We start from the raw sequence: 27,436 nt of genomic DNA, 5'->3' as shown, positions 1-27,436 counted from the left end.
TGACCAACGATGAATCGTACACTGTTACAGTTCAGTACCTGGTTTGCGATTTAGAAAAATATCAAATGCCCCAAGTGCACCATAAGTCGACGAACATTGGGTATCGCGGTAGTCGATTTCAATTTTCACATTCCGCAACACTCCACCGGGCCCGGTAACAACCTTGGTGGCCATTTCGATGATAGGTCGAACAGTGGAAAGAGTACGGATGTCCGGTCGCCCACCGCGAGGCTTTTCTGGTAGAAGAATAGCAAACTTAATGTGAGATTCGTGCTGATCCGACGGAACTCGGGATGGCGGCTGAGTGCTGCTGCGGAGAGCCGATGCATTGTACTCGTTGTCACTTATTGCGTATTGATAGATAGCCTTTACGTTAAGGGTAGGTGTCGAGGGCGATCGAAGCCACCGGAGTCCTTTCATCGTTTTGGCATTTTTATGCTGGATGCCATTGCTGCTGGTGCTGGTGGTGGTGGTGATGTCGGGCCTACTATTACTGCCATAGATTGAGGTATAATTGTACTTGTGGTAACTATATTCGGTATTGCTTGCATTGCTTGAGGTACGATATTCGCCTTCGACAGAACAGATCAATGAGCTTAGCAATGATATCACTGATAGTATGAATGCACGTTTTGATTTGAGCATGATTTGGTTTTCAATTAGCCTAAACTCGTGTAGTAACAATCACCCTTCTTTTTCATAGCACTGCCTTTGCACATAGGACGGGGGTAACACACTCTTCTTGCTTCTTTGTTTCAAACGTATCACATTCCAAAGTAAGCGCCATGCTTTGCACTGTAAAACTTGTACGGCCTTGCCGAAGTGCCACAGAAAATATTCAACACAAAATCACTAACATTCCGCATCGCCAACAGCCGACGGTCGTGCTTTTGCAGCGTCGAAATCCTTCCGGATAATGGAAAGCCAACAACGGCAAGATTTAGCAAGAGCCCATTTTTGCCGCGGCCTTGATTTTGGCGGTAGTAGTTGTCACAACGCGGTTGACAATGCTCCAAGAAACAGTGGCCGTTATCAAACGACCGCATTATGATGATTTCTCCCAGACACTTGCTTACAGTTGGACGCTGGCCAAACGATTACGGAGCTCCTTCATCTGTTTTATCTGTACCGAAGCTAGCGGGAATTCCCCCTCCATATTTTTTTCAGTGGAAAGGAGATGGCATATAGTTCTTTCCACACATTCGTCCCAAACCGGTGGCTGCCTGTGACTGAAAATAGAAAATATGCAAATTTGCATGAAATTATACGTATCAATATGCGTGGTGATCTACTCGATCAAACCAGATTCTTGATAGATTTGACTTCTAGCTCGTCGTTGACCAGTTCGGGTGTGTTCGCTGATACTAATAGAAATCGGTTGTTTCTCTCATGATTTGAGTTCGAATTCGCTCGTAAGAATAAATTAGTTTTGCATGGTAAAATCTATGATGACTTCATAGCTATAGAATTGGATTAGATTTCTTGTTCCAGAGATCAGTTATGTAAAACTAATCTTATGTCGTTTTTGATTGAGAACCTAGAAACTAACCCAGGTTAGTTGCTTCAAACAAACGTTTCTAATGAAACTGAGTTGGGTTCTCGCAAAACAGCAGTGTTGTGAGCGAACCCGAAATATATTTCAGGTTGGAACCCAACCCGGTTTTCAGTTCAGTTGCGCATAACCTAGGTTCGAAAATGGCTTTAAACAAACGGTTTGACAGCAGTTAAGTCCAAAACAGAGTTAGTTTCTGCCTCAAGCGAAAACGACCTTGATCATTCCTATTCAAGTTGGTGAGATTTTCATTCAGTTCAATGAAAAGCAATAGCTTTCCATTCACTAACTTTGGCCTTCATATGGTTAAGGCTTCTGTCTGTTACGTTACATTTTTACGCATATTTCACAAGATAAGTCAGCAAAAACGATAAAACCAGATTCTATCACAACTGCACATTATTAAGGTCGCTAAACCGCACGTTTTTTCTACAGAAAGTTTTTTTTCTATCATGAACCGTTTTCACTTTATTGTCATTTTGATACGTCTGTTACGTTACACAATTTTCGCAGTTAGTTTGGAGGTTGCCCTACTAAATTGAAAAAGTCTGTTCTGTTGGCCCCCAAATTTGAAAGAACACAGTTGTTGTTGAAGCTTGGACAATAAGGAAGAGTTTGAAAGATAGTTTTCCTGAAGAAAATTTTGTTTTCAATTTATGAAGTATTCTCAATGATCTGTCACGTTACAACCAAAATCTGTCACGTTACAGTTCTGCATTTTTATTCAAGCAAGGATATCAAGACAGTCGTACACAAATCATCCTTGATCTAAGAACTGCGAATTAACGGGAAATTTCATGTTTATTTTGAAAAACATATGGTTTTGATAAACAAATGTGAATAACTTTTGAAAAGGTCGTAATTTCACGAAGTGACATATTGTCGAAAGAAAATCCAAAATAACTTGAAAACATCTGCATTTTGAAGGACAATTTTTCACGACCATTTTGAATTGAAAAACTATTTTGAAATACATTCTAAAACTAGATGGCATAAAGAAAAAAATTAAATAAAAATTAAAAAAAAAAAGAATTTTTGAAATATGTTAAAACTTTTAATTGTTATTTTCTTTACGATGCAATTATATCTTAAACTTTGCAATTAATTTTTAAATGTGTTATGTTTTTTGCGTTTGGTATTTGTGATTAATTTATTAAAAGGGCGTATTTTCACTGTTAGATACTTTTTGTTGAAAAAAAAATTAAAATATTTCGGTAAACTTTTCTTAAGAACATTTTGCTTCGAAATGATATTTACTATTAATATTGTATAAGAAAATTATATTTATGACTGGAAAATACTAAGAAATTTAGAAGAATACTTGAAGTTAAAAATGCTTTCTTACTAATAACGTCTTAATAGTGCAATTACAGTTTCTTCAAAAATCATTGTTTTTCTGTAATTGTATTTTTATTTTTCTGTTTTTTTGTTAACAATCTATTTGTATTTTTAACAGTTTTGTAGTAGTTTTTAACAGTTTTTTTTTTGTTTTTCTTTTTGAAAAATTTTATCAAAAAATATTCACACAGAAGAATTAATTCCCTGGAACTCGTTTCCATACAGTTTAGCTGCACAAGTGTCGATTTTCGAACAATATTTTTGAAAGTAGTGCATTCAAGATCTCATACGCCCTTTTTAAATATTACTCTTAGATAAAAATTGTTCGTTTAATATTGCAAAATACTTAGTCTCTCTTATAGATGAAACGTAAAAGGTGTCATCGGAATCAGAGATGGTCACCACTCTTGACGTAATTGAATCAAAATTATTGGAATTGCTTTACAGCAGAAAACATCTGTCACGTTACAAAAGATCAACTGTGTTTTCTTAAAAATGAATAAAACTTTAAGGTTTTCACAATACTGTTTCAAAAAGTAGATTCAAAATAGTAAGAAAAAATGCAGGTTAGACATTGTATGCATGCTGTTGGTGTGGTCCACAAAACTTTTTCGAATTTTTGATCTGTCACGTTACAAGTTATTTGGTTTCCAATACTTCACAACTGAAAATAAGCAATAATCTATATTCATCTCAATTTTTCAAGCAATATCATCAAATTTAAATTAGACTACGATGAAAAATGTGGTTCCAGACAAAAAGTTGAAAATATGGATTTTGTTTATCTTTTTATCTCATTGCGGTCTTTTAGTCATTTTCAGATCATGCAAGTAGCGTCAACAAACTTTTATAAACGACAGACATGAATTTTTTTTCTAGGATCACCATTCATATTTTTTAATATTAGAGGATATATACATACGGAAAACAAACAGTTTGACACAAAATTTGATAGAAAAAGTTCGCCTATGGTTGCCATTTACGAAGCCTTGACCATATGCTTATCAGAGACCTGTTTTGGTAAAATGTTTACGAGTTAAACATTTTCGAGCATACATGAGTAGGGCGAAGTATGTTCGGGCAATATTTGTTAGATTCTGGTACAGAGATATTTACATTACCAACGAAGTTGAAAATTAATGGAAAATGATTGAGCCGCTGAGCTTCAGTTGGCAGCGTATGAATTAGTTATGCATTAGTAATGAACAACTGCGACCTGTGCATACTAGGGCATGATTTGAAATTTGTTCCTCCTTCAAGTTCAAACAAACCAGCCACCAGTCTGCGATCCCGTACGGAATTTTCAATTAATGTGGAACCAACATAATACTGCTGAAATTGCAATGAGCGTTTAAACTCTTTGAATTTCAAGCTCACACCGCATTAACCCTCAAAAAAGGCAAACTGAAATCGTGACTTCAATCGTGACCCCTCTAAGAGTCAGTGAAATCGAAAGCCTCTTTTTTGTGAATTTCTCAGAGATTCGAACCCCGAAACTTCTTGCTCATTTCTATTGTTATTTACAAGTTCATTAGTTCATTAAAACTGATGGGGAACTTCAATTCTTCGGACCTCGAAACCCCTTGCTTTTTGAGGCTTAAAAGTGATTCTGGTAATATTGCACAAAATGCAAAATTTAGCTCATTAGGCCATTACAAATCTTTTTTAAAAATTATGTCCAAGTACAAATTTTTTTCTGAAGGGGGGGGGGGGGGGGGGGGGCAAACAAAAAATAAATATTTATTTTAATAAACACAAATTTTTTTTTCTTTTTACATTTTCTTTCGATTGTTCTCGTGGACGTTTCCGCAGGGTGATTTCGTATAGCGGGGTTGAGCTATTTGTTTTACTAGAAAAATTCAAGCAAACATTACTGAATCAATCAAAAGTTCACATAGGAAAGGGATGCTCAAGTTTTCGTTTTAAATAATTTTCCGAACAGTGCAATTTCTAAATTCCCAATAAAAGCTTGAAAGTTCTCTATGAACTCAATGTAAACATTTAAGAGTACATTAAGATATTAACTTTTGGTTGCTTGAATAGTTTTCGTTCCGTTGTGGCGGCACAAGGACCGACTGTACACACAAGGCATGAAAATCGGTTAAAGGTTTTTCATATAAGGAAGACTGTGCAATCACTCTGAAACTCGACTTTTTAAGCTACACCCGGAGTGTCGAGTGTCATATACCACTAGATTCAGTTCGTTGATATCTGAAAATGTCTGTATGTTTTATAGTATGGTTAAATAGCTTCAAAACTGCATTGGCCCTAGGTGGGACTCACTTTTGTGCCTAACCACTACTAACAGTCCTCACTTTTCTTCCTTCCTTTTGTTCCACGAGACTGCATCGAAGCGTTATATCGTGGGGAGGCTGATTCAGTCTTAAGACAAAATGATACATTAGAGCGGTTTAGCTCCGAACACATATCCAGCTAATCGCAGTGGTGAACTTCCGTTAGCCATTTGGCCGTTTCTGTGAACCATTTACTTCCTGTTTTCGCGAGCCATCTCAATTCCTCGTCGGAAGTTCTCCCGATACCGATGCCTGTTGCGCGAGTCATTTAGCTCCCAGTTTTGTCGCAATCTACTCGCATAGTCCATAAATCCTACTCAAAGGGCCAACCAGTACTTGGCGAGGACGGTTCGGCGATACCGGATGGAGCGTAGCTTCTGATTCGTTGAAAACTCGATGACCCACCGCTGGTGCGTCACTCGACCTACTCGATCTTGTCCCTGACGGTGAAACTAGTCTGCTCACATGCTTCGGTCCAGCGATTTCCGCTGGTTCGTGGTGCCCAGTACACTGGCGCCTCAAGCAAAGCTGTGGTTGCTCTCACAGCCTTCCCCTTAACATAATCGTCGTGACTTTAAAAGTTCAAGTCGATGATATATTTTCCGACCGCGCTGTCTTTCGGCTGCTAGTCATCACCAACTCTGTTTTATGATGGGCAATCGTCTCCGTGTCGAGTGTCTCCTCTTCTAGCGATTGTCCGATTACTTGGAACACCACATCATCCGTGAAGCCGAAAATCGTTATATCTCTGGGAAGGTTCAGCTTCAATACTCCATCGTACACTGCGTTCCACAGCGTCGAGTCGAGGAACGTCAGTTGTAGTTGTGATTCCCCCTTATCTGTCTCGTAGATCAGTGTTCGGTACTGAAAGTAGCTCTATAATATCCTGCAGAGTTACTCATGCTGTACAGCGAATGGGCGATTGCTTCCCAGCTAGTACTATTGAAGCATTCTTCACGTCCAAGGGTACCACCACGCAAAAACGATATCCTTATCTCTGCTGTCTCCAAAGCTCCCACAACCGTTTGGATGGATTTCACTGTAGACCTGCCTATAAGGAAGCCGAATTACATGAGATGCCGTTCTCACGGTCCGCGTACTTCGTTAGCCTGTTCAGGATTACTCCTTCTCTCTAACATTACCAAGGGATATATTGACTACGCTGAAAGATTTCCATGTTGTCCCGGCATCGGAAGCAACATCAGCTTTTGTCGCTTCCAATTATCGGATCGTTTTGAACATATCCGGGTTCTTATGTATCGCTTCACTTTTATGGCTTTCGCCATCTCGATAAGCTGTTTGTTGGTAAATCGATCTTCATCTTTGTGATCATCCTCCTCACTGTACAGCGTAAATAGATTCATGTTGTGGGGGAAAACCTTTCGATGGTGACCTCCATCTTTTCCGGGCACCTTTCAGGTGGTGCAACTGAGCCTTTTATCTTTGTTATGCCAACTTTGTAGGTCTCTCCTAAGGAAATTCGCGTTGGCTTTGTGGCAAGGCTTTCTTGTACAGCTTGACTGCTTTGTAGAGAGCGGTTCTTGCAGCTCGCTTCCCTCGAGCTTTCTGACTTCTTTTTTAATTTTAAATATATTTGACACGGCACAATGCGTGAGCACAACTGAGCCGTGGAGCGCACCTTGGGGGTCATTTGGTCCGTCTTCTCTCGCGTTTTCGTTTACGTCCATGTCATCATCGGTACTGCATTCATCTTGCTCATCGTCGGATATTCTTATTTGTTGTTTGTGCTTACGGGTCGCTATTGTAAATCCTTCTTCATCGGTATTAGATTCCTTATTGGTGGTGTTGGTTGTTGGTTTGGAAACATTTGCTGTAATCGTTGTTACTTCGATGTTGGTAATGGCAGTTGGTTTAGTGGTACTGGGGCCGATCGTTGTTGGGTGTTTGTGAATTTCCGGTCTGCAGTCTTTGGTTTACCAACTGGTTGTGGTTTAACATGCGATGATTGTATATCGGCTTTGGTCGTATCAGGTGGAATTTCTTTAGCAGTCTCTGCGCAAGGTTTCCCGTGGTGTAGCGGATGATCACAATATTGACAGGTAGGAATCTGTCCTGGGTGCGTGACTAGTGTTCGTTGAGAATATTCAACACCATGAGGTGATTTGCATGTGAAAGTCAAGTAAGAGGGAATAGGTTTTGTCGGACGCATTCTCACCACACGAACTCCGTTGCGGAGTCTTGGGAAGTAGTTCCTCCAACTATCTTCCTTAACACTATTCACCTCTCCGTATTTTGACAGGATTTGTTTGATAGCGAAGGAACTAGTACGTGGTGCCAGGTCATGTATCTTTATTTCAATGCTGTCAACATCTATATACGTTGGGATACTGTATAAAATGTTATTACATTCGATGATGTGTTTCATGTTGTTCTGGGAGGCGAATGATTCTGATTGACTAATATTTTTTAACATATTCAGTACCGCATGACGTAAATGGTGGAATTGCACCGCATAAAGTACCGCAAGCTACGTTGAACTTCAAGTTCACCTTCAACATTTGCTCCCCTTCATGAATTGATGGTATTACCGGATATTTCGTGTAGTCAACAGCAACACAGTTTGCCCGAATCGTGATATACTTTTGCTTGGCATTATCACTCATTGTTTGTTCACGTATCACACACTAGGCAGAAGGAATCAATTTTTGCCAAGCGTCGCGCGGATAAATTTGATTACTTGCCCTGCTATTGCAGCGGAGCGATTTCTAGCTTCTGAACTGAGCGAGATGAGAAACCGAAGTGATCTCCGACTTCTTCTCCAAGCTCGGAGGCAACTTATGCGTAGATCGATAATCGTCGTATTGCACCCGGCGACCGTTTCTCAGTTTCCCATCCCTTGGTATGGTCGCATTACACGCCTTTGTTAGTAGTGCCGTGAACTCGTTCGCATTTAGGTTGAAGAGGATACCCTTAAATTCAAGTTCTTCGACGGACACGTTCCTGTGAAAAATCGCTGTTTTCCATCTTCACTCGTTTACACTTATCCTACATATTCATATTCATGTGTAGTTCATAGTCCTGTTATCAATGCTGTACCAAATCGCTTGGTGGTCGCTGTGGATATATCCTCGCACACTTTTCAGTCCATCTTTCCGGTTACTCCAAGGCTACAAAAATTGACATCGATAATGGATTCCCGGTTCTTCCTGCGGTAAGTGCCGATGATACCATTATTTGTAAGATCTATATTTAGTTTTGCTAGAGCATTCTTGATCGCTGATGGCCAGACAAAGTTCTTTTGATTCCAGCGTCTATCTCGAAAATTTCGCATGTTTCTGGTTCTTGGAATATTTCAGAATTAATGTCTCTTCGAGTTCTTGGAGAACGGCTTATTCGATTTTCACAAGCTTAGCCTTAAATGGAAGGTTTAGTAGCAGATTTTGATCTGATCAAGTTCATAAGAATCGCACATATGGCTGCGGATATACGGTATGAATACTACGATCCCATATGAAATTTTTAAATGTCAAAAACCTTTCGGTAAAGCTCATGTATATTGAATATTGAACCACATATAAATCTCCAGGAGTTTGATTTGAATTCAGATTGTTTCCTTATCGAAATTATTTTCGAATGCAACGATCGATTATGTTTCTATCGACTGTTGCGTTTAAAATGTTATCGATTCAGAAGTCGGTCTGTATTAGCCTTTCCATGAGATCCCGAGCAAAGTCCAACATCAAAATTACAGCAAATAGACAACATATTTTGATATCAAGCATCAAATTGAAATCTTATTTTGATATCAGTTTAAACTTTTTCAGATATAACATCATATTTTGATCTCATTTTGATGTGCTTACATTTTTAGAAAAAAAATGTTTGTTTCTATTTCATCAAATTGATTACTTATTTTCTTATCAATGAAATATTTCATAATCTCAATGAGTTTTCAATTTGCTTTCACTGATAGCATGAATAGTTTTCTGTTTGATGTCATAGTGCAATTTTTATGCTTTCGATTTTGAACTTTTAACCGTTAAAACGACCAAAATGATAACAACCTGAGCAATCATTCCCTACTACATCACAACATCAAGTTTAGTTCTCAATTTGTTATCAGACTCTGCTCGGGATGTTTGTTTGATAATACACAGATGGGTCGTTCCTTCCGCGACCAGCAAACGTTTCATTTGGTGTTGGACTGGATCGATGATCTCTTTTAAACTTCACATTTACCCGAGAATGGTCAAAATAAAAATTATCATGGGATGGTAATTTCTAAAACTACCATAATAGTTTTCAGTTACGAAAAGCAAAACTCTATGGAAGCTATTGTTGTTCTATAAAACGTGACAATTTTTTGAATTCTGGTTAATTTAAAAAAAATTATTTGCCCCCTGATTTTTTTCAGCGATTTTGAAGGGGGGGGTGACATAATTTTTAAAAAATATTTGTAATGGCCTTATTAAAATTAAACAAGATAAGTTCTATACGATATTTCTCCATAGTTTGCTCCACTACACAGTGGTTTTTTTCGCCAAAATCGTGCGATCTATTAATTACGCCTAAATCATTAGATTTCGGTCAATGTCTTTGGAAGAATTTGTGACCATTACAAGTCCTTTCATATTGTGTTATTATTTTGATGATTAATCTCCCTAAAAGTGAGAAATACATAACAACTTTCTTGCAAGTGCATATTTTGCAATTATGTGTTAAGCGAAGTTGTAGAGCAAGCTTTTGCCAACAACTTTGCTGAAGACACAAAGTCTTCATCTTTAATATATTCAACATTATTGCTAGTTGTTGGTGGATGAACCCTTTAAAGCAAATTCAATACTACAACTTTTAAATATCATTCTGACAATTTCGGTAGGTTCTGTAGAAAGGTTTCAATTATCGAAATGTACAACTTTCTATATTACGACAACAGTTTATCTCATGTATTTTCTAAATTATATTGTAATTTTTGAAATATAAAGTGTTTCAAATGGTCTTTGGTTGTTAGCGTGGAAACGGCTGAGATTACATCAATATTGTTTTCGGACTTTTTATCAAACATTGCTACGTCTGTCATTTGCAGCTATGATTTTTGTGATTAATCCTCCTATAAGTGAGATTTTTCAACTCATTTTTTTGTTTAAAAAAATGAGCTGACAACTTTGGAAAAGTTATTGAGATTGCTATCATAAATATTTTTTCTGAATACATGAAGTCTCTTCTTGTAATTCTTAAGAAGTTATAGCTCGTTATATTTGGATGACCTCAAAAAAAATTTTTTTTTTTAAATATCTTTTTAATTATCATACGGGTTTCATATATTCTACGAAGTTATTTCAATCGTCAAAATACCCAATTTTTATTTAAGCATAATTTTTCATATCTCGAGTATTTTCGAAGATATTGGACATTTTTTAAAAAGCGACAGTTTTTTCAAATCAACTGTAACTGTACTGGAGACAACGAGAGACAAGTGAGCTCTATTGAGTTATATAGTGTTGATTTATGTATTTAACAATTTACGTCCATCTGACAATGAGTCTTAATGAACTAAATTAAAAATAATTAACCTAAGGTGATAACAAACGATTTCTAAACTGTGCAGAACTAATGACAAAGTCGAAGATGTCGGTAAAATCGTTGAAGCGACGGACCATTGCTAGTGTTTGAAACTGGTTGCGATTGCCAGAAATTTCATTAAAGCAGTTTTCTGGGAAACTTGACGATTGGGTACCATATCGCGATCTTTTTGTGTCGTTGATTCATAATAATCCGCAACTTGGGGCAGTTCAAAAACTACATTATTTGCGTGCAACACTTTCCGGTGAAGCGGCTGGCATACTTTCGCCGCTCGAATTATCGGCCAACAACTATACAGTTGCTTGGAAAATTTTGCGGGAACGGTACGAGAATAAAAATTTCCTGATTAAACGGCACATGTCTGGACTGTTAGCACTTTCTTCCTTAAAAAGGGAATCGTCTTCGGGACTGTCGGAATTGGCCGATGAATTCGATCGTCATGTTCAATTGCTGGACAAACTCGAGAACACTGAGGATCACTGGAATTCTTTTCTCGTCGAACGACTGAGTAGTTGTTTGGATCCCGTTTCGCTACGAGAGTGGGAAACTCAGACGTCTGAAGTGGACAGACCAACCTACAAGCAAATTATTGATTTTGTGCATAAAAGATCGCGAATTTTACAAACCCTAACGCTCTCCCACACTGGAAATACCCATTCAGAAACAAAACCATTTAAGCCTCGCCTCGCTACAGTCCACGTAGCGTCTCAGAATATTCCCAAGTGCCCAAGTTGCAAGCAAGCCCATTTGTTGTTCCAGTGCGACCAGTTCCGCAACCTCACACCACAACAACGTTTTGAATTCGTCAAGAAGAACGGGCTTTGCATTAACTGCCTCAAAGGCAACCATCTTTCGAAGGATTGCTCCAGTGGCTCCTGTAAATCCTGCGCCAAAAAGCATCATTCTTTGCTGCATTTGCCGCCCGTACCAACGGTGGCTGCTCAGTCTTCGGCAGGTAGAGGCCATCTGACATCTGCGCTAACATGTCAGCCCGCAGAAGCATTCAGTTCGCCAGTCGCGCAATCGCCGGTCGCAAATGCCAAATCGGTTGGGCATTCGGTAGCCTCACCACTCGCCGTCCCGTCGTCGTCGCACTCGTTTTCGGTCGGTATAGCTCCCTCCCCGTCGTCGGTTAATAATTCGTTCGGTATCGTAACAAATCACCATCCATACACCTCCTGTCAAAGTACAAACGTGAATCCGACAGTGCGTAATAATATTGTGATGTTGTCCACGGCAATTATCAAAGTCAAAGATGCAGATAATACTTATCAATTTGCCAGGGCACTCCTGGACAGTGGTTCTCAACCTAGTTTCATCACCGAAGCTCTATGTCAACGGCTTCGTTTGAAGCGTTCCAAGCTGAATTCGCCGGTCAGTGGTATCGGCCAATCCACCGTCACCGTTCATCATGGTGTGACCTTGTCGCTCGCTTCTCGCTTCGGTAATTTCGAATATAGTCTCGATTGTTTAATCTTGCCAAAGCTTACCGTTTCACTACCAAGTCATCATATTGATGTTACGCGCTGGAAAATCCCACGTAATCTCCCGCGCTGATAACAAAGTATTTAGCAACACTAAGAACCATCATGTTTCTTTTACACCAACTATAAAAGGTATCAACGAGATACTGTAGCTCACGGCAATCGGCTTCTTTCCTTATAATTAGAAATATTTTCAAGTCGTCGGCGAAGAACAGTTTCCCTCCACGCATTAAGACGAAAGCCACATCATTCACGAACAGTGAAAACAGTAGCGGACCAAGTGTACTACCTTGAGGAACTCCAGAATGGTTGGAAAAGGACTCAGATTCATTGTCACCAATTTGAACAACAACTTTACGGTTAACAAGGTATGATCGAAGCCAACGGCAGAATCGGGCAGTGCATCCAAGTTTATCAAGCTTCGTTAGCAGTATCCCATGGTTAACAGTGTTGAAAGCTGCCTTAAGATCTGTGTAGATCGTGTCCACCTGCAGTTGTTTGGCCATTTGTTCCGCACAAAAAGATGTAAAGGAGACCAGGTTCGTCTCCACCGATCGACCGGGAAAGAATCTGTGCTGACAAGTGCTTATGTAATGTTTACTAGCAGAGAACAGCACCTCGTTGATAAGCGATTCGAAAGCTCTTTTCGTGCGCTATCGAAAAATATAATCATTCGGCAAATGGATTGAAAATCACCCTAAATAACGCAAAGTACTTAAAATTTAGAAAATTTACTTGGTATGCTCAAAAACACAATATCACCCACAACTTCCACCAAACAAATCGTTTTGCAACAAAAATACATTGGATAACGGGTTTCACATAACTTGAGGTACACAAGAAGAGGCAGCGCTATATGTCTAATAGAAACAGAGAAAAAGGGATTCCGCCAACTTACCCCAACCGCCAACTAGCCCCGGGCTCCCCTACAAGGCTTATATGGTACAAATGAAAAAAAATTCCTTTTTCTTATTAAAAAGAATATTTTCCTTATGGATTTAATTTTTTAAACTTGCTTTGTGATATTACGTAAGAAAGGACAAACCCTCCCTCCCCCTCAGATAAGAATTTGTAAGATATTTTGAAACTCCCCCTCCCCGCATTTGCCCTTACGTAATTAGTGTATGACCCCTTTTATACGTATAGCTACTTGAACTGAAACCCTTATAATCAAGTAAAGCTCTAGTCTTATTGGAGCATACGGCCAATAATATCCTAACAAACATCTTTGCTAAAAATATACAGAACCTCTCCCCATTAATTATATTTATCTATAACAGTCTCAATTCGATAATTAACTCATCTTCCACGCTTCACCAATCCGAAGGCCCGTATGACACTACCTCCCCCTGGCATCGACGCTCTGGCGCAAAGACAAGCATAACGATCACGATGGATGGTGCCGGGATGGCATTTATCATTCTTCAAACGTGACGGATACTTTGCCAAGCAGAAAGTTGTTTGTTATTGTACAATTTTTTTTCTTTTCTGACACTGGCCAATGCTTCGGAGAAGAAAGCTATTTTTGTCTGTTTGGTATGACCACCTGTACAGTATTGGCTCCGAGAAAACAACCAACTTTAAAATGTGTGCTGCTAAATATAGCATGAGTTGGATTGTACTTGTATTTTACATGATGTTTAACATGGATTTTTTTAACAATTCATGTTAATCACAATTTAACTATCGTTCCTTTGGACAATAATTTCGGCGCCTATTCCCAGAAACCCATATCAGGTGTCCAGTGTTTTATTGTCCATTTTTTTAATGTTTCATTTTTGGCGTCCCATGAATGCCTCGCTTGAACTCTTACTAACCATGAGTGAGTGACTCATCTGAATATTTTATATAGATGTCAATAAAACTCAGTGGATCTTTCAGGTCTGTTGGTAAAGTTGCCCCATCTGAGTGTCTCAAACTTTGGACGAGTTTCGTTCGAAAGGGAAGAACACAAAATTTGCATTGAAATTAGTGTCACCGATCAGCTATATGGCGCAGAACTGGTATAAAACGGGCGGTTACGCTAAATATTTAAATAGTCCGGCAGATTCCCATATTCTACTATTTAGTTGGAGTCGATCGGTGTTTTGTATAAGAGAAAAACGCCGTGTCGAAGGCAAAAAAGATAGTGGATTTAAAGTTGAATTCGTTCGAGGCATCATTTGATTAGTTGAAAGACGTGAACCAATTTGGATTTGTGGTTCATTGATTGTACTGCATGCCAGCCTATCTACTTACAAGAAAGTGGTGACTCCAAATCGTGATGATAAGCAAAACAAGTCGACCAGAGAATGATCGCGTACATGACGATGCTGACGAAGCTTGTTTGCGTAGTACAGTATGACGAAAACTACATCAAAGCAGACTTTAAACAGCTTCCTGGACAAAAACATTATACGTCAGCTGGAAAAGGAAAGGGGTAGAGATTTTCTACAACATTAAGCTGTTTAAATTTGCAAAGAAATATATCGTAAGGCAGGCCATCTGTTCCTCCGGCTAGAAGAGCAATATCTACATCGTAACCGGGAATCATAAACCCGGAAATTTATGTGCAGAAGTGCATGGAAAAACGTCTGTTGTCTTTCCTCAAGCAGCACAATTGTCCCGTTCTGTTTTGGCCGAATTTGGCATCTTGCCATTGTAGAAAGAAGTCTATGGAAGAAAATGCCGCGAACAAGGATTTGTCTTGATTTTTTAATTAAAAGTTTTACCGATTTACACACATTTTTGTTTGTAGTTAGGTTTACCATCTCTAAAGATACTGAAAGCTTTTTTCACGCGCTATCGACAAATATAATATTTTGTGAAATCACTTAAAACTCATCATTATTGACACAAAATGTTTGAAATTAAGAAAAATTGCTTATTAGTTACACTCAAAAGCCCAGTATCGTCCACAACTTCTACATAACAAAATGTAATGCGACATGAACAAATTGAAGAATGTATTTTATATTACTTGAAATTCATAACCATATGGCCTGCGTCAGGCCAAACCGAACTGTGCACCACAATTTTATTCTGGACTTTTTCCCGCCAAAATTTATATATCGATATCTTACCATTAATATAGAAAGTGAAGAGACACTTGTTTGTTTTCGAATATTAGATGAGTTCTCAAAAAGAAATAATTGTGGATGGTTCTTGTTCTGCTTTGGGGGCGATAGCGATTTTTTGAACATGTATTTTAAATGGCGCTTAATTCCTTTGGTTTAACACAGACCATATGTCACAATCAAACTTAGAATAATGGATTCCGCTAATTTTCCCTTACCGCCAACCAGTCCATGCTACCTATTAAATATCTCTTTCAAATATTTGATAAACAAATGAAATAAACAATTAATACCAAGTTTGGGTATGATATCATAAAATGATATGCCTAAGCAATCGTCCAGCTATTGACTCAGGTAATGGCACTAAATTTTCCTGAGCTCTAACTAGAAAGAGTACAATAGGTTCCTGAATGAATTCATAGACCTCCCAGTACCATAAACACACGTAAGAATGCCAATTCAATAGTTCGAATGCTAGTCTATATTGGATAGTATTGCGCTTTATCCCCGGTGGACTAGCGCGGAAGTGTATATGCTCCTTAAAAATGTGATAAAAGTACAGGTAACCCATGGAAAAAGTGCAACTAAGGCATTCAGGCGATTAGACGTGAATGTTCACTATAATTTGATAGTCCAATTTAGTGTGAAATTGGCAATAAATTGCTCAAAAGTGCTTGACTAACTTGTGTAGCACGTGGCGATATTATAGATTGGTAGTTGTATGAAGTCAACTGTCAGAGGCAATTGATTTGAATGTTCATCTACTTGGCACTTAGAGCGGCGTTATTGCATGTGCTGGTATTTACATATTCTCCTCAGTAGTCCGCAGCGATGTCTACGAGCTATGGCTCTTCTTGATTGATTGTGGTGGGAGTGATTTTGCATTTGGCTTTGGAATTTATAATGAGACGTATTTGGTGCTCCACCGTTCGCGAGTTTCCCATTACGATAGAAATAAACGAAGGGATGAAGGCGGCATTCCGATGGTTGTTAAAGGAAATTCCAAGTCTGGAATGGTCGGCACTATTATTGGATTAGCTTTGGCTCAGAATTAGTCCTGTAAACCTGCTTCAGGGATTTTAATGGCTCCACGACAATGTTCAATCAAAATTAATGAAAATAGTCAGTTTTTGTCATTCTGATTCATTCTTTTGCCAAAAAGCGTTTCATCTTGATTTCTTTCCTTTTGTACTGTATCGTTGCGTTTTTTCGATATTTGTTTTTTTTCGAATTTCACGCTCATTTTTTATGCTTCAAGGTTGTGTTTTGGGTCTATGAATTTTTTTTGGGATGGGGTAGAGTTACACAAATCTGCATGCACCTTGATGAGTGATACGATCTATGCAATCTATTTCTACAAATTAGCTTGATATTTAAAGAAATTTGCGTTTCAATTTCGCCTCATCAGTATCTGGTACTGACTTAACACCAGTTAAATACTAAATCAAAATTCAAATATATGCGAATCTTATGACATTAAAAGTTTTTTTCAATTGTGATTTTTTGATAACTGTATTCACAAATGATCCAATTTGTTTTAGTCACTTCAGGTTTCTTTAAAATTTCATCATGCAGAAATCGGGATTGGAATTGAGGGACAACAAATAATTTTTCCAGCCGTTGCTCATTTTTGGCTAAATGGATGTGGATACAACCGAATCTGTGTGTTCGGTGTGGAACAGCCGGAGGAGATGCTAAAAACTCTTGTGCATCCTAAAAAGGTAACTGTGTGGTGTGGCTTTTACGAAAATAGCATCCTGGGCCCAATCTTCTGCAAAAATGATGCTGACGCCAACGTCAACATTGCTGGTGAGCAATATCGAAATGGATACTTCCAAATGTTGTTACACAAGTTTTGGGAGATCTTTGGTTTAAATAAGATGCAGTAAGAAGACAAACGCCCGTTGCGACAATTGATTTATTGAGTTCAATGCTCGATAGATAATTTCTGTCGATTGGCTGTCTTGTTCTTGCGATTCGGCAACATTGAATGTTTTATGGTGTTATGAATAGTATTTCTTCTACAGCGGCAAACCACAAACAACTGATGAACTGGGGTTCTATATTGAATGCTTTGGTATTAAAATTTCTCCAATTGTTGAGCATGAGCATGAGCATGATGACCGTACAATTCGTAGTTGCTACTCCGTGATTAACCAGAACAAGCGCAATTGCACAGAGAATCAACGAATGGAGTCTGGAAGTAGCTATCCATCCTGTGCACATTTCAAGAGTTCTATACTTTGAAATGCCAATAACGGCGCCGGCCACGCCCTTGCAGTCATCGGGGAAGGGAAGGAATGTTAGTGTAACAAGCGTTCATATGGGCACCGTGTATACCTTTGCATCTCCACATTTGCCACGGAAATGTTTGTTAGTAGGATGGGGTAGAGTAACACAAATTTGCATGGACCTTGATGAGTGATGCGATCTATGCAACTCTCAGTAGTGTTATCATGTGTTTATTGCTCTGGGCAACCGGTTGCCGTGAAGTGATGATAGGTTTATCTTTCATTAAATTAATTTTGAAGTTCTCGGTTTGTAAAGAAAGTAACTTAAGCTCCGGACAGGCGGGGCTGTTGTTTATGAGTAAAGCCATGTCAAGTGATCCTCGAATTTTTCGCAAAATCACCGATTTTCATGAGATATATTTTATTGTATAGGGATTATGGTAAATAGCTTTTGGTATAAATATTTCGTTAAAACTCCTTTTTTCCTTTGAGATATTAACCCTTAAACTTTATTGCATGATAAAATTGTAAATTTCATATCTCAAAAACTACTAAAGATAGTTGAATGAATTTTTGTACACTTGTGGAATGAAATTTATACTATCTCATAAAAATATTTTTTCTGTATTATTGTGTGAATAACGGTACTTTGTATCTACTTAAAAACTTCAATTGTATTTTTTCTTGTGTTCTTCACACTAAACACTTTCAAAAAGTATGCCAAATTACGCGTCAATCTTTCACCTTCAATAATCTGTATTGATAATTTTTCATTTTTGTTTCTATCGAGAGTTATGGATGATTTTGTAACGGTGCGTTCCTTCAACGCACGGCCCATTTTGATGCAGACTGCGAGAACTTACATATTGGCAAAGCCGCATGTCGCAATGTCCTACTGCGCATCGCTTTGGAAGAGCGTATCTTATGTCCAAAATTGCCATCTCTGATATTAGAGCAAAAAGATATTCTTTGCTGGATTATCAAAGGTGAACGTATTCCGAGTAGATTGCATGGTTTTTAGCGTTATATTTTTCAGGTATTTTTAATTTTCTGTCATTCAATCTCTCAAACCGGCTTGCTCGGATGAAGGCAGTTGCTGTGCAAATTTGAGCAGTGCACATGTTTGAATCTGCATGGATATGACTTTTTTGGAAATTGAAATATTTTACCACCATTTATCGTCAGTTGGTTTTGTCTAGATGTTAGCACGGTATATTTGCTCAAAAAACATTCGTTTGTTTTTTTGTTATAAGTATGGTTCGACCAACGGATACTGTATTGCGCTAAAACAGTAACGATGATTTTGAATTAAAAATCGTTGATGATTCACTGAAATTTGATGAAGTAAATAATATCTTACTAGAACTTTGAGAATCACTAATTAACAGAATTAACAGAAGCAATAACGATAAAGAAAATACGCCAATGCAATTGAAAAATGGATTCAAAATAAATTTTATTCGCACGACACTTCGTTGTTTATGAGTAAGATCACTCAGTGGACATAAACATGCGAAGTAAAATGCTGTTTTCAAAAAATGTTCCATTTCCCTGTATAATGTTGTAGACTAATAATGAATGTCTCATAACATTGACTAATAACGTTTTCGTTTGTACCTGGCACTACACCAGTTTAGTGCAAAAATGAGATAGACAGATTACACCCAAGGGACCATTCATAAATTACGTAACGCAAAAATTGCCCATAATTGACTCCCCCCTCCCCCCATGTAACAAATTGTCACAAATTTCTTCATCCCCCCCTCCCCTGTTACGTAACAAATTCCTAGAAAAAAATTTTTTTTCTTCGGTGAAAACATGTTACGTAACGATCTAGCTAACTCCCCCTCCCCCCTATGTCACAACATGTCACAACTTGTTGTACCCCCTCCCCCCCCCCCTAAAAGCGTTACGTAATTTATGAATGGTCCCCAAGTTTGAATGAGTATGGCCCCGACTACACTGGTGTAGTGCACTGTCAAAAACGAAAATACCATAACAAAAGTGTCTTTGAAGATGGCAATAACATAAGCGTATTATATAAGTTATGTTTCGGTTCTTTGCGATACAGTTTAATTTCTAGTAAGGTTAAATTATAATATAAAAGTATTCATTAGACAACTATTGTTTTTGATGTGTCAAACAAATCTAAAAGTATCTATGTCTTCGGTCAAAAAAATCTAAAAGTATCTCAAAATAACCGGAAAATATTAACCTTTGATAATCCGTATAGAAAAGCTTGTTTTTTCACCAATCTAGAGATGTGGTTTCATTTAGTCATGCGATGCACACTTCCTACGCGATGCGCGTTCTGACGTTGAGACGTGCGGCGTTGCCAATATGTAAGTTCTCGCCGTCTGCATCAAAGTGAGCCGTGCGTTGAAAGAGCGCACCGTTACAAAATCATCCATAACTCGATAAAAACAAAAATGAAAAATTATCAATACAGATTATTAAAGGTAAAAGATTGACGCGTAATTTGAAATACTTTTTGAAATTTTTTAGCGTGAAGAACACAATACAAAATACAATTAAAATTTTTAAGTAGATGCAAAGTACCGTTATTCACACAATAATACAAGAGAAATATTTATATGAGATAGTATACATATCATTCCACAAGTGTACAAAAATTCATTCAATTACCTTCAGTAGTTTTTGAGATATGAAATTTACAATTTTATCGTGCAATAAAGTTTAAGGGTTAATATCTCAAAAGAAAAAAGGAGTTTTAACGAAATATTTATACCAAAAGCTATTTACCATAATCCCTATACAATAAAATATATCTCATGAAAATCGGTGATTTTGCGAAAAATTCGAGGATCACTTGACATGGCTTTACTCTTATAGGGTTGAGAAAACCGTGGTATTCTAAAAAAACGTTTTTTTTGTATTGGAAATAAAAAATAGCCGGTAGAACCGGTATAAACCGGTAATTAAATGATAAATAGGAATAAAAAGTGGTATTTACAAAGCGGTCATATTCAACTTGGTTTTGTGTAAATTCATACTTTACTAATTAAATAATCGTTCAATACACGTTACTTGAGTATCATTGATGTGAATCGGCTGGTTGTTCTGCATCGTAGCCAGAAAAGTAAATGACTGGCGTCCAAAAGGGGCTTTCCCACATTTTGCATTTTTAAAGGAAATGGAAAAAATATCCGCATTTCCAAATTAACATTGTTTTTATTGCTGAAATACACGATTTTAGAAGTAATTCATTGACCCATGTTATCTAGAAAATATAAGATCAGTACATGAACTGCTTTTCAATTCACGAGAATTTTTCTAGTTCGAGGGGCAACCCCGGGAGTACCTAGCGTTCGAAAGGGGGTAACTCACAATTCACCCATCCTTTCCTTATCGATCGTTTTATAGTTATTATTTGTCGTTGGTTATGGTATCTTTGGCAAAGTTGTTGCATAGCATATAGCGCTTTATTTGATCATATCATATTAGTTCGGAATTCAGTCGCTAGGAAGGCGTTGTCGATTTTTAATGGAATGGGATAGAAAGATGGTGTCTTCGACAAAGTTGTATGTCAGATAATTATAAATATATCTTCTGAAGCTGCTAACCTTGTAGGTCCTACAAGTTTTGAAATATGGCGCATTTTTGAAAACATAATCTGCAAGTAAAACTTTTAACCAAAAAATATTCTATCTCGAAATATACAGCACCTACAAAGTTTGCATCTTGAGAAGATATATTTAAAATTATAGGACCTACTTAGGACTTTCTCGAAGATACCACATTTCTATCTAGCTTTATTAAAAAGTTGATAACAGCGCCGCCCTAACGACTGAATTCCGAACTTCTATGCTTCAACTAAATAAATCGCTAGGTGCCATACCGTAGCTTTTCCGAAAACACTATAACTCTATATCGAAGGATAATAACTTTTTGTTTTAACTTTCCGACCGCAATATACCGTTTTTCTCTTAATCCCTTATTACTCAGTCAATTTTTAATGTTGATGCATGACTATTTCACTGCAATTTTCGAAAAAGTACGCTCAATAATATACATTGTGCAAGAAATATATATTGATAGAAAATAGCCATACATAGCAAGTGTTGGAGCGGCCCTCACCTTTAAGAACGACTGTTTGGGCCGAAACGTCAACGTACAAAGCAATCAAACTAAAACAGTATTATATCGAGTTCACCAATATGTGAGCTAAAACATAAAATTTATTGATTGCGAATCGATAGACTACTTTTTCTTAAAACCTTGGAAAACGAACGAGAAAACTTGAATTTCCATAACACTTAATGTTAGCCCCTTTTGCACGCCAGCTAGTACTGGCAGGGCCGTCGAGAGCCGCGCCGGGCCCCGGGGTTTGAAGTACTGACGGGCCCCTACCATATATGACTTCTTATTTCAATATCGATTAGAGAAATTATACGGATGCAACCGTTTCAATTAAACTATTTGTTATGAAAATTGTTTATTTGACACGATTCAACGCGTTAGCTTAACAGAGTCGTCAGTATTTTAAACATGTAATAGATGGAAAAATAAAAATTAATAAAGGAATATTTGTGTCTGGCCATTAGAATGACTTGCGTCCGATTTACCATTCCAATTGGAAACCTTTTTTGTGGCATTGCCATACAGTCCATATCGGCATTGTTCATGCTCCCTTGACGCACAATAATGCTGCCCAGAATCAGAGCTTAGAAAAATTGACATCCCTTCGTGAGCTTGAAAGAGAAACAAAATTCAATTCATGCCCGCCGCGATGAATCGAATGTTTGGTTTGTTTCCCTCGTCCTTTGCTTTTCGGTACAACGCATTCATGTTCGCATATGTTCGGTTTCAGGAGCAAACTGAATCTTGTTTCTATGCTAGCTCGTCGCTGTTGTGCTATCTTATGACAAGCACCATTTAGCACATTTCGAGAAAAACGATTTTTAAAGTTTGAGATTGAATATCTTGAAACTTAGAAATTGCACAAACAATTCAAAGAAGGCAATTGATGCTTCTATCTATTCTGTATTAATCTCTCAAATATTACGAAGATCGGTTGACTATGTTGCGAGTTTTCACTATAAATGTGAACAAAAGTCACACTTACACGTGCCATAGGCGTGTATTGATGACAAAATTTGTAGGGTGTCATAATCGTGCATGGAAAATTTTCCATAGAAAAAAATCAGCAATTATTAACTTTTATTCATATCTTTGGCTTCATTTGGTCTATGAACAATCGATGAGATGCATTTTGAAGGAGATGAGTGAGGGAATCTAGAAAAAATAGTTATTTTTGGTTACAGTGTTGCCAAATATGCTACATTTCCAGTTTAAAACTTAACTTGCATTTTTCTCACAATTCGTGCATTTTTGTTTTGAAAATGAGTATGCCATTGTGTTTCTCAGATAGTTTTACATATAAAAACATCTTTTACATCAAGATAATTTGAGCCAATCCCTAAACACAGTCAATTGAAGTAAAAAATGAAAAATTTCTCAGCACGTTTATCGCTATATCTCAGTAACCAAGCAGGTTGTCAAAATTCTGTAAACGCCACTTTGCACAGTGGCTCAAAACAGCGTTTTGAGGTACTTAATTCACTGGAGTCAAAACTGTCCATATTAGTGATTTCACATATCCTACTATGTTTGTGTGTGTAAAAAGCGCCATCTTTTGGTGATATTATCTTTTTAAAAAAATTATCATAGTAGGCTATAGAAAATTTAACTTTTGAACCGAAAGAGATAGCGCTTGGCTGTCTTCGACAAAGTTGTAGAAGAGAGTATTTTTATAAATTTTGCAGAAGACATGTTGTCTCTGTCAGTCATAGTAATCGAGTTATGAGAAGTTCTCTATGTTCTTTTTTTACTCATAACTCTTCAATTCCTATTTTTACTCATAACTTTTTTATTTCTAATTTTTCGCATTAACAATGTTCTAGGGTATTTTTTATCATCATAAAACACACAACTTTTCCGAAGAGACCAGATAGCTGTGAATGCTGTGTAAAGACTTATAACTGATTTTGATTTAATTTTGGCCTGTTTTTGAACCCGTGTGACTTCACTATCGGCAAAAATTGTAATTATACTATCAATTATTCTAATAGGACTAGGTTTCGCCTACAAAACAAAGGTAAAATTGTTTGTCCATAAGCACCCGTTCAAAAGTTATACACTTTATGTCTGGCCTTCCTTTATGTCTGGCCTTCCTGAAGTCGCGTGCATGGCTCACGGAACGAGTAGGCGCTGGTGTTCAAAGACGCTTTCGCTTGATTTCCTGAGTGACGCGCACTCTGTGTACTAGTGCGTCTACCGGAAGGTTAACACTGATATTGAATGATTTTCCAATGGGTGCATTAACCGGCTGGATATTTTCAAATATTTCAGACTGTGGTGAAGGCAGCAATTTTATGCATAATCTTTTTTGCCCTGAAGCTAACTTTCATACGATAATCTGGACTGAGATGAAATTGTATGTCACCCATTGGAAATCGGTTTTGGAATCAGTTGTTACATTTGCGCTGACATTCAGAGAGAAAACATTCCGAATGCGATGACTGGGATCCAACAGCGAAATCTGCTGTGAAAAGACTGAGACAGAGAGTTGTGAGAGAAAGAATTTCAACTTTTGGTGGAAACTAATGGGTAGAATAAGTATCTAGTTAAATTCCCATATTTTCTGCATCAAATGTGTACACTGCAACCTCCATTTACGAACCAAGCCAAGGGTTCGTAAATTAAATTAGTTCGTTTTTTGGGATTTAGATCGTAAAAAAAGTTCGCTTCACATTCTTATTAAAATTCGTTGGTTGACCAATATTATCGATAACCCTAACAATATGGGTATTTCCGGAACGGGCTTGACAAGTACATGATGAAAATGGATATTTGGTACCTTTTTGAAATCCAGGATGGAGACTTCCGATTGAACAATAATCTCGATAACCCTAACAATTTGGGAATTTTTGAAAAGGGCTTGACGAGTAGATGATAGAAACGGTAGCTTGGAGCTATTTCGAACAATATCTGTATAAACTATGAGGGTATTTTTAAGCGGGTTTGATGAGTAGATGAGCGATGCCCTTTTGAAGGCCAATATAGCGTCTTCTGGTTGAGAAAAGTTTTCTATAATCATATCATTCGCATCACAAATCACTATACCTATATCGATTATATGATTATCTTATTTCGAAAACGTCAATATTTTAGGTTATAATGATGTCTTAACTGGAATTCGCCATCTTGATTTTCAAAATACATTGATTTTCGTCATCTACTCATCAATCCTATTCCGAGAATATCCAACTTTTATTAGTGACAGTTAGCTAGGAATATGATAAATTGTATACCACTTCATACTGCACACTTTGAAAAACACTTGCGATAAATGAAACCAGAATGGTTCAATTGCACTGTTAAATGAATCTGATTGGGTTACGTTCACCTACTTCAGAAAACCATTGGAACGTATTCGATTGTAATATATTTGCAGTGTCAACAGAAACAATAAACTTCAACAATTAAATTAAAATAAATTTAATTCGGTTAAAAATGCGGGCCCCCAAAACAGACCCGGGCCCCAGGGTAGTTGCCCCCCCTGACCCCCCCTCTCGTCGGGCCTGAGTACTGGGGTTTCCTCCATGGCCAACTTTGACTGCTAATAGCAAAAAATCTAAAAAATATTTTCAAATTTCTTAAGTACGCTAGCTACCACCTCGTCGCTGTTGTGCTATCTTATGACAAGCGCCATTTAGCACTTTTCGAGAAAAACGATTTTTAAAGTTTGAGATTGAATATCTTAAAATTTATAAATGTTGGAAGTTTTCGGGGAAGACATTCGATGCTTCTATCTTTTCTGAAGTAATCTCTCGATTTGTGCGAAGATTGGTTGACTATATTTATAGTTTTTGCTTAAAATGTAAACCAAAGTCGCTCGCATACGTGTCATAAGTGTATATTGATGATAAAATATGTATGACGTGTCACAAATGTACACAGAAGATTTCATATAAAAATGAATCATAACTGATTCGTAAAATTATGAGTTAGAGATAGCTATGTCCAATACTATACTTTTCCATGCGATAGCAGCAATATCAGGTTACAAAATGATGGTATTGGAACACAAAGTTTTCCCAATTTTCCTCCTTCATTCGGGAAAAACAATAAACAAAAGTTGGTTTCATCAACAATTTAGAGACAATGTATATCAAACAATGTTATTGTTGTCTGGCGACTAGTAGAAACAAATATTCTTCTTGCATAATCCATCATTACATTTCGGTATACTTTTCAAAACTAGTGGAAATCTCCAAATGAAATTTGTTCAATAATATTGAAAATGTAAGCCAACAATTCCCAGAAAAAACTATGGTAGGAAAAGTTTTGCTCCCGAGACAAGAACCTAGCTAATGGTTATGGTTGATCTGCATAGAAATTACCTATGTCATCAGAGACATCTGTTGGCGTGCTATAAGCTTTTTGGCTTATAGCAAGCCAACAAACTGAGAATGTTTTCTCTTTTTTCTTTGTCATAAGATAGCACAACTCGATCACTCGAGAAATTGGCGCTTGTCATAATCGTGTTTCGCTATATCTCAGTAACCCAGCATAATTTCAAAATTCTGAAAACGCGACGTTATAGAGATTTTAAAATTTAGTAACACGGCATATCTAACTCAGTTCACCTCAAAATGGCGTTTGTCATAAGATAGCACAACAGCGACGACCTACCGAAGAATATGAATTTCTAGCGGGTTTGATTATTGAAACAGCAGAACAAACCTAAACGAAATGCAATCCTGGCATAGTAATGAACAGCCGGCCTCCTAATCCCTGGTGGGACAAAGAGTGCTCGGATGCATATGAAGCTAAACAAGTTGCTTACAAAGAAATTATGAAACGGAAAGGGTGTACACGTGCGAACTTTGAAAATTATTTAATTTTGCAAAACAAATTTGACAGCCTACGTCGTGCCAAAAAGTCTAGTTATTGGAGACGCTTCGTTGATGGCTTGTCAAGAGAAACATCAATGAGTACTCGTTGGAACATCATTCGCAATGCTTCCACAAGTAATGATTCCATAGATTCGCCTTTGACAATGGTGGAATTTTCAATTTCACTCCTCTCATGCAACAATAATGCTCCGAATCCAGACAGAATTAAATTCAACTTGGTGAAGAATCTGCCTGACTTAGCAAAAAGCAAAAAGACGCTTGTTGAATTTATTCAATAAGCTTTTTGAGCAGAAGATTGTCCTGCACGACTGGAGACAAGTGAAAGTTATCGCCGTTCCAAAACCGGGAAAACCAGCCTCTGACCATAACTCTTATCGACCGATTGCAATGCTATCCTGTATCATGAAATTGTTGGAAAAAATTATCCTACGACGTCTCGCCAATTGCGTTGAGGCGAACGGCTTGCTATCAGGTACGCAGTTTGGTTTTCGGAGGGGAAAGGGAACGAATGATTGTGTGGCGCTACTTTCGTCAGAAATCCAACTAGCTAACGCAAAAAAGAACAAATGGAGTCTGTGTTCTTAGACATAAAAGGAGCCCAATATCACCTTATAGTTATGTTATGACAAGTGCTAATATACTAGAAACTCTCGATTCCGCTTTATTTTTCGACACGTCCATCCAAGAGGAAATTCGTGGAATCCCGGATCATCTGCGCTCTCTGGAGATCCCTAAAATATTCATAAGTAAATACCAACACATTGACTGCCATAAAATGTTCTACACTGATGGGTCACGAATCAATGAGGACACTGGTTTCGGTATTTTCAACAATAACACCTCGATCTCTTTCAAACTTGCAGAACCAGCCTAATGTTTACACAGCCGAACTAGCAGCAGTTCACTATAGTCTGGAAATCATTGATACTTTACTCCGGGGCCAATATTCCATCCTCACAGATAGCCTCAGCACAATTAAGGAACTAAGCTCATTA

At 37.6% G+C, this 27,436-nt stretch overlaps 1 protein-coding gene across 2 annotated transcripts in view; it reads right to left on the bottom strand.

The window, feature by feature from the left end:
* LOC131683670 (atrial natriuretic peptide receptor 1) overlaps positions 1 to 27,436 on the bottom strand; it is a 369,276-nt gene that overhangs the window by 100,468 nt on the left and 241,372 nt on the right. The window contains exon 2 of one of the 2 annotated variants that reach the window (XM_058965852.1): positions 39 to 1,229. The exons of the other annotated variant lie outside the window; for it this stretch is intronic. Coding sequence (XP_058821835.1) covers positions 39 to 645 — 607 coding nt within the window. The 5' untranslated portion in view covers positions 646 to 1,229. The remainder of the gene's footprint in view (positions 1 to 38; positions 1,230 to 27,436) is intronic. 2 annotated transcript variants of the gene reach the window in all.

This window comes from Topomyia yanbarensis, chromosome 2, assembly GCF_030247195.1.
Source record: "Topomyia yanbarensis strain Yona2022 chromosome 2, ASM3024719v1, whole genome shotgun sequence".
Taxonomy (NCBI): Eukaryota; Metazoa; Arthropoda; class Insecta; order Diptera; family Culicidae; genus Topomyia; species Topomyia yanbarensis.
The sequence above is the reverse complement of the archived record's forward strand: the minus strand, read 5'-3'. Positions and strand labels throughout refer to the sequence as shown.